The sequence below is a fragment of the Typopeltis vanoorti genome, chromosome 2, assembly GCF_054136105.1.
Source record: "Typopeltis vanoorti isolate ZY-2024b chromosome 2, IOZ_Tvanoo_1.0, whole genome shotgun sequence".
In the NCBI taxonomy this organism is placed as follows: domain Eukaryota; kingdom Metazoa; phylum Arthropoda; class Arachnida; order Uropygi; family Thelyphonidae; genus Typopeltis; species Typopeltis vanoorti.
Genome location: NC_143550.1, coordinates 172,966,661 through 172,979,245, shown reverse-complemented (window position 1 = coordinate 172,979,245; position 12,585 = coordinate 172,966,661). Strand labels below are relative to the sequence as shown.

The 12,585-nt window shown below is 34.4% G+C and overlaps 1 protein-coding gene across 1 annotated transcript in view; it reads right to left on the bottom strand.

Moving 5' to 3' along the window:
- The window catches only part of LOC150109672 (neurobeachin-like protein 1), a 1,254,229-nt gene that overhangs the window by 343,930 nt on the left and 897,714 nt on the right, over nt 1–12,585 (bottom strand). The window contains exons 39-40 of the mRNA XM_090413954.1: nt 5,357–5,514; nt 5,144–5,268 (exon numbers count right to left, since the gene is read on the bottom strand). Of these exons, the coding sequence (XP_090270080.1) occupies nt 5,144–5,268; nt 5,357–5,514 (283 nt within the window). The remainder of the gene's footprint in view (nt 1–5,143; nt 5,269–5,356; nt 5,515–12,585) is intronic.

The following is a 12,585-nucleotide window of genomic DNA, read 5'->3' as shown; positions in this document are numbered from 1 at the left end:
TAATTAGGCAACCTCTAATGGTGGAAAGAAGTAGTTATTGCAATTGTTGTGGTGATCTTAAGATGACTTCTTCCGATTTTTAGCAGCCCTTGCCATAGAACTAAACAATCTTCTCCACACTTTTTGGCCAATGGCTACAGTTCCAACAAAATTAAAAAAAAAAATACTGTCACCCACTACTTCTACCCCTCCCTCAAACACACACACAAGAGCAAAACTCCATTGTTCCATATATCCAAGGTTCATCTGAAAAGATAGCCAAAGTACTAATAAAATACAACCCTTACACCACACATCAAATTAGAAACTCTAATCTGCTCTCAAACTCCATCCTCTAGCACATCCTGGAGTGCCTTGTGATTGGCCTACTATGGAAAGACAAAACATCCATTAGCAACCACCTTGGAGAACACAAGAAATGCATTCGCTAACATCATTACAGTAAGTCAGAACTGGCAGCCCATGCCTTGGGTGCCTCTTCACAGAATTAGATGGAAGCAAACCAATGGGCTATATACAAAGCCATCAGACCAGAGAGATTATTTTATTTTTTAGAGTCACTAATGGCTATGTAACATTCTCCTAACCTTAAAAAGTATGGCTGAATCATCTAGCAAAATTTTGGAAGACGGTCATCTTAAGATCGAAGTAACAACTGTAATAATGCCTTCTTTATAACATTAGATGACACCTAATTAGGACTTTAATTCTTTTTGTCTGTTGTAATTTGAATTGTTAAACTCGTTCATTTTCATGTGTAAACTGTAACAAGTAGTTTGTCCAGAGGATGCTGGTTTGAAATCCAGTGAAATATAAGCTAGTCAATGAAAAAAAAAATTTTTTATGATTTAGTGTTTTAATGTTATAACACTGGAGAACATCTACAGGAAAATGACTGGAACGAATCTATTAAAGAAGGATCACTGAGTAACCAATCTGCCTATTTCCATATAATATCAAATTTTTAGTGCGCCATCCCAAATGCAAACAGTATCCTAAGATAAGGTGGAAATGAAATTTAAATAGTGTTGGAAATCATACAGATGAGATATAAAGTCTTTTGAAGAAACTGAAAACCAACAGTTTTTGGAGACAACAGATGTAATGTTTTTTTGTAACAGGAAAAGCTAGAGATGCGAGTTAAACTTAAGAAGAGAAATCTCTGTTTAGCAATCTGGATATTATTATTATTACATGACACCTCCAAGGAGTCATTGATGAAGGTCTATAACTCTCCGTCTCCACCATTTAATCCACCAACTATACACAGAATGGTACAACACCATCTACGGCCCACCACTACTACCAGTATTTTTGTTTGTAAATTGTGTGTTCTCCTGGCCAATTTGTCTGTATGTGGGATGAAAACCCCAAGTTTCTGGGAGAAAAAAACCCATATAAAGTTTCCTCTTGTCACCATGAGAATTGAACTTAAGCTTTTTCCAATTGAAGGGCACAATGTACCATTGTTCTTCCACTTCCACTATAGAGGTATGTAGAATCAAACCTGGGCCTCCTGGGGTGAGAGCCAAGAATATATACTAAATCATATCCTATCCTATATTATTAAAATAAAAGGATAGCGGAGTGAGTGGGAAATAAGACAGAACTTGGCTTCTGGTATAACTGTATGGTGGCTCAGGAAATATCAATAGTTCCTAGCAAGTAAATCAGTATGTGCTCTGACTGAATTATTGTTATTATTATGGATACCTCAATAGAATCAAAAGACTCATTGCAGGAGGCTAACACTAACCATTATTTCCATAATACCAATCATACCTCTCCTTAAATAAATCCCTGTCAGAGCACTAACAATGACATCTTGTAATCTAATCCCAATCATTCACCACTCTCACATGATTTCCTCACACTCTTACAGAACTTTCAAGGGTGACTCTGCTCATCATGCATTAAAATGTTTCTTTGGTATGAATCTTACATAACACATTAGTAACTTATCAATTTCTATCGTGTCCCCTCTTTTCCATCTGTCAACTAAACTTTACAACCTACACATGTTCAATCTATCCTCAGAATGATCATTCCACAGACCCACTACTACCTTTGTCACTCATCTTGGGATTCTTTCTGACTGGCTCCTTATCAAGAAAATCAGCCATACCATAGCCTTATAAAGAGAGATAATAACCTTCCTATTGCTACTTGTCAATGTATTCTTCAACATCCAAGTAATTCTTTGAGCTATTTTGCCAGCTTTTGCAATATGCCCTCTGAACTTGAACTCTCCACTCCTAGATCTCTAGCTTCATCAATTTCCTACAATATAAATATCTGTCCTTTTTAAAGACCCATCAAAACTTATCCATCTTAGTTGTTGATAATTATATCATAGAGTACAGGCATAACATTGTAGCTGTTAATGCTAACTACTAGATAGTTAAAATTATCCATGAGCTCTATGATAAAATATTGAACAGTAGTAGTGGGTCTGTGGAACGATCACTCTGAAAATAGACTGAACGTGTGTAGGTTTAGTTGACAGATGGAAAAGAGGGTATATGATAGACATTTATAAGTTATTAATGTGGTAATGTAAGATTCATACAAAATAAATTTTTCACTACAAGAGAGATAGAAGAGAGAATTGAGAAGACCAGTCATGGATATTTTGCAATTTTACACCTCCTGAATCTAGAACATTATCAAGAAAATCCCAAGAAAAGCTACCTATGACTTATATTAAACTATGATCATGAAACATGGTCAACAACAAAGAATGATGATAGAAAACTTTTTGCATTTGTTCTAGGTACTTAGTACTAAGAATCAAAATACTTGACTGTTCAGTAACTGGACTACAAGAATGAAGACTTAAAACTACAAAACCTATTTCAAAGACCCAATGTTCTATCATTTAAGAAGTAAGAGAATTGAGTGGTTTTGGTTTGGTCACATTTGGAAAACAAATGACCCGTTAATGAAACAAGTACTTATAAATAAAACTGATAAGAAAAGACCTCTGAAAGAAGATCCTGAACATGATGGATGGATGAATGTGATATTGAAAGCCTTAAGACAGCTGGACAAACACTTTACATCAGATGAAGTCTATGACAGAGACAAACAGAGAAACCTAGATATGGCAGCACCTAAATGGTCCATAAGCTGTTAAGGAGTTAAAAAGGAATCACTCAAAACACTAGGTGAGGTCTATACAAGACAGTGTTCAAACCAATTTTAACTTATGGTTCTGAGAACTAGGTTTGAAATAAAATACTTGATCAAAGACTGGAGAGCACATAAGAAAATTAGGGAATAATTTTGTTAGGTGCCCTGAAAGACAGAATGCAAGATTTAACAACTGGAGTCCAGATAAGAGACTAATTGGAGGAAAAGTGCCCTGGTTGGCTGAGTGGATAGTACACTTGATCTTCAGCCAAAAGATTGTGGGTTTGAATTCCAACATGGGCAGCCTGTCCTGGATGACCTTGTAAAGGTTCCTTGAGTTTTTTTTTTTTTTTTTTTTTTTTTTTTCAGGTGCATATAAGAAATTTGATGATGATGCATAAAACATTACATAAATTCTTTTAAAATTTTTTGTCTTGATTGTGAAAAGTGAATTTTTAGGAAAGTGATTTTCAAAACACTACATAAAAAGTATATTGTTAAATGTTCAAAATACATAAGAGATAATGAAATTCATCTATTATTATTATTATTATTCCTGATACCTCCAAGGAGTCCGAAGACTCATCGCGGGAGGACATCTTCAACTATCTCTACACCTTACCTCTACTACGAATCAACGCCATCTACCGCCCACCTCCAACACCACCACAACTAGTAATTGTTGTCTGTAAATTGCGTGTGTTCTGAAGGGCCGATTTGTATGTATGCGGGATGAAAAACCCGAGTTTCCGGGAGAAAAAACCCTGCTACCTCCGTATGAGATCGGCTAACTCACCATCGACTGAAATCGACCAGATAAAGATTCCTCCCGTCGCGACGAGAATCGAACTTAAGCCTATTCCACTCGAAGGGCGCAATGTACCGTCGTTCTTCCAATTGCGCTACGGAGGCGCTAGTGTGCAATGCAAGTTTACACTATAGTGCAAACTTACCTATTATCTGGCTGCTAAACATAGAGAACAACCTGTGTGTACTTATGAATAAATACAGAAAACAATAGCCTATAACACGTGCTCAATAATGTTCATGCAGTAAGACAGATAAAAATTACCACCCTAAAAAGATGTCACTCCATAAGTGAAAGACTGGGAATCAGCTTATAGTCTAAAAAATGTTCCTAAGAAGGAAAAACATTGCTGTAAAAACTGCTGAAAGCTTTATGAGAATGTCAGAGTCAGCCAAAATGAGAGAATGATCAGGACATTAGCTTGAATAATTTGTATTTTTATTTGTCCAGTGAAAAAAGCATTTTAGCATTCTTAGAATATAAGAATTTAGTTTTAACATTTCATCTCCATTTCATTCAAATATTAAACATAGTGTAGATGAAAGATTAAAACAGTTAACTGTTTGCTGCTTGGTTAAAATCAGTGTGTGTGTGAATGACAGGAATAGATAAAGAGGCGGTAGGAGATCTAGGTACACTGATGAAGTTAGCAGTTGCTTATGAAAATCAAAATTTAAAACCTGACAGTACTGGAACATGACAAATAATAGATTAGCTTGTTGAATTGATGCAAGTAATCTAGCAATTACAAAAACTTTAATCATATTGGATTATTCTGTTACATCCCTTGAGAGTACATATCAGAAAATAATGTACTTTGTGTGAAAATTAATATAATTTGCACCAAAAAACTCAAGAGTATATCACAAATTACTGGTTAAATTTAATATTAATTTAATTAATATTAAATTTAATTTAATTATAAAGATATAAAGAAATATAAAGTAATCTAGCAATTACAAAAACTTTAATCATATTGGATTATTCTGTTACATCCCTTGAGAGTACATATCAGAAATGTACTTTGTGTGAAAATTAATATAATTTGCACCAAAAAACTCAAGAGTATATCACAAATTACTGGTTAAATTTAATTTTAACTTTAATTTATTATTAAAGTTAAAATTAATATTAATTTAATTAATATTAAATTTAATTTAATTATAAAGATATAAAGAAATTGGCTAAATGTGCAAAACTTACCCTGATTGTCTCGTAAGCAACTAGCTTGTAAATGAGTGTCAAAATTGTGGTTTAAGATCAGTTTTAGTCTCATTCGAGAAAAATTTTCATGATGTGAAAGCTTCCAATGTTTTTCACGAGAATTCCTATAATTAAATCAGTTATTCATTATTCAATCAGTTAATTTAAAAACAGCAGCATGATATTACAATACCTTAAGAACATCAACTTTACCTTAATTTCCATGGTCCTCGTGGGCCAAACAAGTATAATTTGGCCATACGCCATCGCCGTTTTACAAAAACATTTTGATGTCGCAATGTAGTCTGTGCATTTTGGTAGCGTGACTGTTCCTCATTCACTCTTGTGTAAAATGTTTCCATTATCTGAGACTGAAATATAAAAATAATAATAATCATAAAAAACATTATTATCACAGAAAAAATATTAATTCATAAATTATTTTTAACATAATATGTCAAATGAACTCACCCACTTTTTTTGTTGTTTTGGTAAAGTATTTTTATACCTTATTTCTATAATTTCATTGCAAGCACTATCCATCTTGTTTCTGTAATTTGTGTGTTATTAGTACCTATCTTTAATTCTGAAGTTGTAATCTGTATTAGATAAAATTACATAAATTATGATAGTAAGCATAATCAATTTTCATGATGGCTTAGACACCATCCAGTTATACAACATCATGCTGTATCTGACAGGGAATATTAGTTGGTAGGCTAATTATCCACTAATCCTCATACATTTATTCATTCATTCGGCATCTGAGACCTAAATGTCATGCACCTCCAGGAAGCTGAAGATTAGATATTGGATCAGAGGTCACAGGATATCCTCCTGGTTATCTAGTTTCAATCTTTAAGCAGTTAAATATTTATTAACTAGTTCCGATGTATCTGTAATTTTCAAAAATGTCCCACTTGTTGACAATATTCCTCTTTTAAATGGCAAATTTACACTTGATATCACAGTCCTCTCTACCCACTTATTTCATTCTGGATATTTTGATAAATTAAAGTTGTCAATAATTATATTCTTGATTTAATCCTTTATCTTACTGTAATCAAACAAAGTTTGCATGTGAAGTAACTTAATGACTGGGAAACTCGTATATAGAGGCTAATAACTTTACATCACTTGCCTTAGTATCCCATAATGCAAAGCACATATTCTTATGGACATGTATAATGCTATGCATTATGGGAAGGGTCACTACCCAGACTGGTTTTGATCTATAATGAGGTTTCATCAGTGGGAGCCAGACCCAGAAGTGATACCAAGGTTGGAGTAATGCAGAAGTCATATTTTCATATACAAGTAGCTAAAAGGTGTCACACCTTTTTACAAAACTACTCTGAATTTTGAGTGGCAAAATGAATTCATTTTTATTCGGTAGAAAATATTATAAATTATTTTAAATGACTGATACCGAGAGATAAAGAGATGACATGGTTTATTTAAAAAGATATTACTAGTTTCGTTGAATGGATCAACTTCTTCAGGTATCACAATCAAAGAAATATACAAAAAATAACAGAGACTTAAAAATTGCATTAACAGTACTAGTCCAAAAAAACAGTAGTACATTTTGAAAACAGTAATGAGAGCTTGAGTTCCAAATAAAAGTTGACTATGTGCTGTCACGAGTGCGCCAGTATCGAACAGAGGCAATGTGTGTGTGTCAGAAAGATTGAAACTTAGGGAGTTATTGATGTGGGAAGAATCTAAGGTAATTTCTCTGGATTCGAAAATCTTTCTTTCAAGTTCATCATAGCACACACGAATATTAGAAGTTTGTGTCCAGTCCACAATGTGTTGGCAGCCTTCATCTGAGTTAACGGAGAAAAGAACGTGGCTAGAGAGAGCGCTGGCTCTAGTCCTGTTGTAGGAAACATCTCTACGGTGTTCTTCCAAACGTAGAAAGATGGATTTAGCAGTTTGGCCATAGTATGGCTTTCCACAATCACATAAGATCTTGTAGACTCCTGGAAAGCTATACTACGGACAAACTGCTAAATCCGTCATTCTACGTTTGGAAGAACACCGTAGAGATATTGCCTACAACAGGACTAGAGCCAGCGCTCTCTCTAGCCACATTCTTTTCTCCGTTAACTCAGATGAAGACTGCCAACACATTGTGGACTGGACACAAACTTCTAATATCCATGTGTATGCTATGATGAACTTGAAAGAAAGATTGTAGAATCCAGAGAAATTGCCTTAGATTCTTCCCATATCAATAACTCCCTAAGTTTCAATCTTTCTGATGCACACATTGCCTCTGTTCAATACTGGCGCACTCATGACAGCATGTAGTTAACGTTTATTTGGAACTCAAGCTTGCATTACTGTTTTCAAAATGTACTACTGTTTTTTTGGACTAGTACTGTTAATGCAATTTTTAAGTCTCTATTATTTTTTGTATATTTCTTTGATTGTGATACCTGAAGAAGTTGATCAATTCAACGAAACTAGTAAACTAGTAGTATCTTTTTAAATAAACCATGTCATCTCTTTATCTCTTGGTATCAGTCATTTAAAATAATTTATATATATATATAGCCATGGGGTCCCCATTCCCCCCCCCCACTACAGTTAACTTTTATATGCAATATTTTGAGCAACAAGATCTAAATTTGGCTACTAAGAGACCTAAAGTATGACAAAAGTATGTTGATGGCATACTCATCATTTGGACTCATGGCTGCCAAATATGTCAACACCCTCCTAAAACCATTAGCAGCATATTCACCAATCACACTGACAGCACTGAAAAACCATAATGTACTTCTTTTTCAGCATACATCTATTACATGTATTTCCTCAGGCTGCCTATCCTAGTATTACTGCCTATAAACCAATATAAATACTTAGAAATGTACCATAACACAAAACATTAAAGAGAATGGTAGACGATAATTAAGTAAAGCGATGTGGACAAACAACAAAACGGGGAATTGGACAACGAGATTTATTTTGTACTAATGGTAACAGAAGGCTCTACTAAGAAAGAAGCTGAGGAATTTTTGAAGTCATCAGAAAAGACAGCAGACATAAAAGAAAAGTTGGCCCTTGCTAGAGATCTAAATAGCAGGCAGAAAATTAATACCTGACATATAGAAATGTTTTTAGAAAATATGGAGAAGAGAACAAATGTAATGATAATGGATTTGCTGAATTTCTGTTCAGGACATGGACTAATAATTATTAACAGCATGTGATTACATGAAGATGTGTACAAGTTCACAAGGAGAGCAGATACAAGAAATAAAAGTTTCATTGAATATGTAATTTTTGATAGTAATGTATGTCTTCATGCTGGTTCAGAACACAAGAGCTTACAGGATTTGAAATAGGAAGTGATCACTAATATTTAGTTTTGAGCAGAATAACTTTGAAAATTATACTGAAAAAAAAAGTGTTTTAGAAAATTTTAAAAAGGATTAAAGTCAAGCAGAATTCAGAGATAAACTGTAGATGCAAATATACAAAGATTATTTAAGAAATAAAAAATGAAAGAGCTTGAAAACAAGAAACAAATGATGGAGACCCAGTGGCCAATTCTGAAGAAAACACTGATTCAGCTAGACAGATGTGTAGTGAAGCTGTATGCAAACACAGAAGAATTACAACTTTGATGTGGCTCAGGAGGTAAAACAGATAGTGAGGAAAAAGAATAAAATTTACTGAAAGAAGTTCCTAGCAAGCACATCAGTATGTGTAGGAGAATAGCACATACTGACGTACTTCCTAGGAACTTCTTGCAGTAAACTTTGTCCTTTTCCATGACTGTCTGTTTAACCTCCTGAGTCACCACAGAGTTGTAAATTTTCTCTGCTTGCATATATTTGCATACAGCTTCACCACACATTTGTCAAGCTGAATCAAACTTTTCTTTTCTAAATTTTCATTTTTTATTTCTTAAATAATCTTTGTATATCTGCATTTACAGTTCATCTCTCAATGCTGCTTGACTTTAATCCTTTTAAAGTCAAGGAAAAGGGAACTTAATTACTTTTTTTTTTTTTCGATATGATTTTCAATTTTATTCTGCTTTCAGCAGAATATAAATATTCATGATCATTCCTATTTCAAATCCTCTCTGTGCTCTTGTGTTCTGAACCAGCATGAAGAGAAAATGTACCTATATAAAAGTAGCTACACAAAAGTCAGGAGAAGACTGGTAAAAATATAAAAAAATAAATATCAGGATGGGTAGCAAATGTTCTGGAGATTGTTGAAATAGCTTTGAAATGGAGAAAAGAGTACAGGAAAAGGTGACATGAAACCTGCTCATAATATCTTTAAAATTAAAGATATTCTGGGCATCTGAGTAGTTACTTTGAAAGAGTGTTAAATAAAACAAGCAGTGACAGAACAATTGTAAAAACTCGATGTCAGGAAAAACCCCAAATAAGCCCAAGGGGAATTAACTCGCTCATTGTTTAAAGGCAAAAATACGATGTTAAAACCAAAAGTAATATTTATGAGTCGGCAGTTTCTTCTGAAAAGTATTTACTAGTCCTGTAGCAGGTGACCTTCAAGGTCAGTATTGAAAGGGCGTGGCGTGCATCAATCGGAAATTCTCGTAGGCCAAAGCCGGATTAAAGATGTCTAAGGAGAAGAATACATTTGTCGGCGAATGTTCGAGAACTGCCAATCTCGTGATGTTGTCCAGGGTTCTTGTAACTACGTGCAAGATATGTATGGGAATATTTGGGGTCCAATAACCTTGAAAAAAAAATGCAGGTGCAATGAGAGATATAAGGCTTGGAGTTTTGTTAAGAAGGATTTCCTATGAACTTAAATTGTACATATTTGGTCTGATGTATTAAAATAAAGAACTTTTATTATTAAAAGACCAGAAGATAAATGATAAAATCTACAAAGAGCCAACAAGTTTCACTAGCCACTGTCTAGCATTTTCAAGGCTGAATTGGTGTGAAAACAAATGCATTAAGTTACATTTCAAACATACACTTTAGTAACTGTTAAGCCGTTACATTTGATCATTCTATTTGAAGGCGTGCATGTGTTCGAAAGCTTCAGTCAGATTCCGGTACATGACCACGTGTTGTGTAGTTTTTTGCATATTGTAATTCTGTCGAACTGAGAGAGATGATGAGATTTTTCCATATGTCTTTAAGAATAATACCCTGATTTCTATTTAAATTATTGCCTGTGCGTAGTACCACAGCTGCTTCTTTTAAAGTTCTATATCTGTAGTCATTCTCGATGTAAGGCATAGAACTGTTTTTCCAATCTATAACGTGATTTGATGTTGAGAAATGATGAGCTAAACCAGATGTGATGATTCTATTATGATTGACATCCCCCACATGTTCCTTCTGTCTTATTTCAAAACTTCTAGAAGTCTGACCAATGTAAGAAAGGCCACACATGCATGGAATTTCATATACTCCAGGACATTTGAAGAAAGGTATCTCATCTTTAGGTGATCTTAAGATTTGTCTGATCATGGTGGTTGGTTTAAAAACCACTCTGATGTTATGAGCTTTTAACATTCTCGCCAATTTTGTGGAAACTGAATTAATATATGGAATGACAGCTGTGGACACATATTGGGGCACCGTAACATGTTGTTGGTGGTTGTCTTTAAATAGCCATTTGTTTAAAATGTTAGAAGGGTATCCATTAAGAGATAGAGTGTTAGCTATTAGTGACAGTTCTCTCCACACATCTGTTTCTTTTGAAATAGACCTTAAGGCTCTATTATGGAGCATGTGAATGATGCTGTGTTTTTGTGATCTATGATGGTTGGACGAATAATGTAGATATCTACCAGTATCTGTGGGTTTCTTGTAAACGGACAGTTGGAAATTGTTATCTTCTCTCCTCACTAGGATGTCAAGAAAAGGAAGTTCATTGTTCTTCTCTAGTTCTATAGTGAATTTGATCTTATTGTGTAGTGAGTTGATTTTGTTCAGAAACACGAGAAGGTTTTCCATGGTATCTTTCCAGATGATGAACACGTCATTGACATATCTCCACCAAATTGACGGTTTTGGTACAATGGTGGAAAGAATATCCTTTTCAAGTTTTTCCATAAAAAGGTCTGCACATGGTGGTGACAGAGGACTACCCATGGCTAGACCTTCCAATTGTTTGTATACAGTGTTGTTAAATTTGAAGAAATTTGATTTCAGGCAATGATGAAACAGCTGTGTGATGTCTTGAGGGAAAAGATCTTTCAGAATGTTAACCACCTCTACGATCGGTACATTAGTGAATAAGGACACCACATCAAGACTAGCCATAATGTCCGTTTCTGATATTTTAATACTCTTGATTTTTTCTACAAATTGTTGAGAATTTTTAATGTAGATCTCTGTGTCTAATTGTTCCTTTCATTAATTTTGCCAGATGCTTTGCTAGTAGGTATGTAGGTGAGGATCTTCCATCAACTATTGGATGAAGAGGTACGTTTTCTTTATGAATCTTGGGAGCCCCATAAAGGCATGGAGTAATAGGATGTAATGATTTAAGTTGTTCTTTTAAGTTCATCCGACCAACCGGTCATATTGCAGATATGAGCGTTAGTCTCCAGATGATTACTCATGATGGGATTTTTATCTAAGACTTGGTATGTGGAAATGTCTGCCAGTAACAAGTTAATCTCATCAAAGTAATCTTTCGAGCTGAGAATGACCGTTGAATTTCCTTTATCGGCTTTTGTTATTATAATGTCTTTGTTGTTACGTACGTTGCGGAGAGCTTTCTTATCATAAGGAGTGGTATTAGGTATTGGTGGTTTTGCTGAAGCAAGAATAATCGTACTCTTGAACCTGATAGCATTTGCTGTAGCCTCTGGAAGAGGAAAAAGACTTTTTTCTATCCCACATATCCAATCTACAACAGCAAAAAGAATATACCACAAGACTTTGTTAGCGCTATTAAGAGAAAGGATACAACATACCAGGTATGAGCTTAACATTATTGACGCGAAGTGTAGAGATCAATTTGATGACATATCGAACAGTTTGGACTACATGACTTGGAATGATATAGACCAAGTATTACTTCGTAGCTACGAGAAAACTTTCACAATGAGTAAAATTAGACAAATTAAAAAATTCGAATTTCTGTATAAGAAAAAATTCCAGTCGCATCACAGTCTGCCTAACAACAAAGTGATTTTTAACTTTTCAGATTACAAGCTTTCTAATCATGAATCAGAAATCCTAAAAAAGGGTTTCAATTTTGCCATCTCCCCTAATTTTATCCCTAAAATGGATTTCACATGTGGGATAGAAAAAAGTCTTTTTCCTCTTCCAGAGGCTACAGCAAATGCTATCAGGTTCAAGGGTACGATTATTCTTGCTTCAGCAAAACCACCAATACCTAATATCACTCCTTATGATAAGAAAGCTCTCCGAAACATACGTAACAACAAAGACATTATAATAACAAAAGCCGATAAA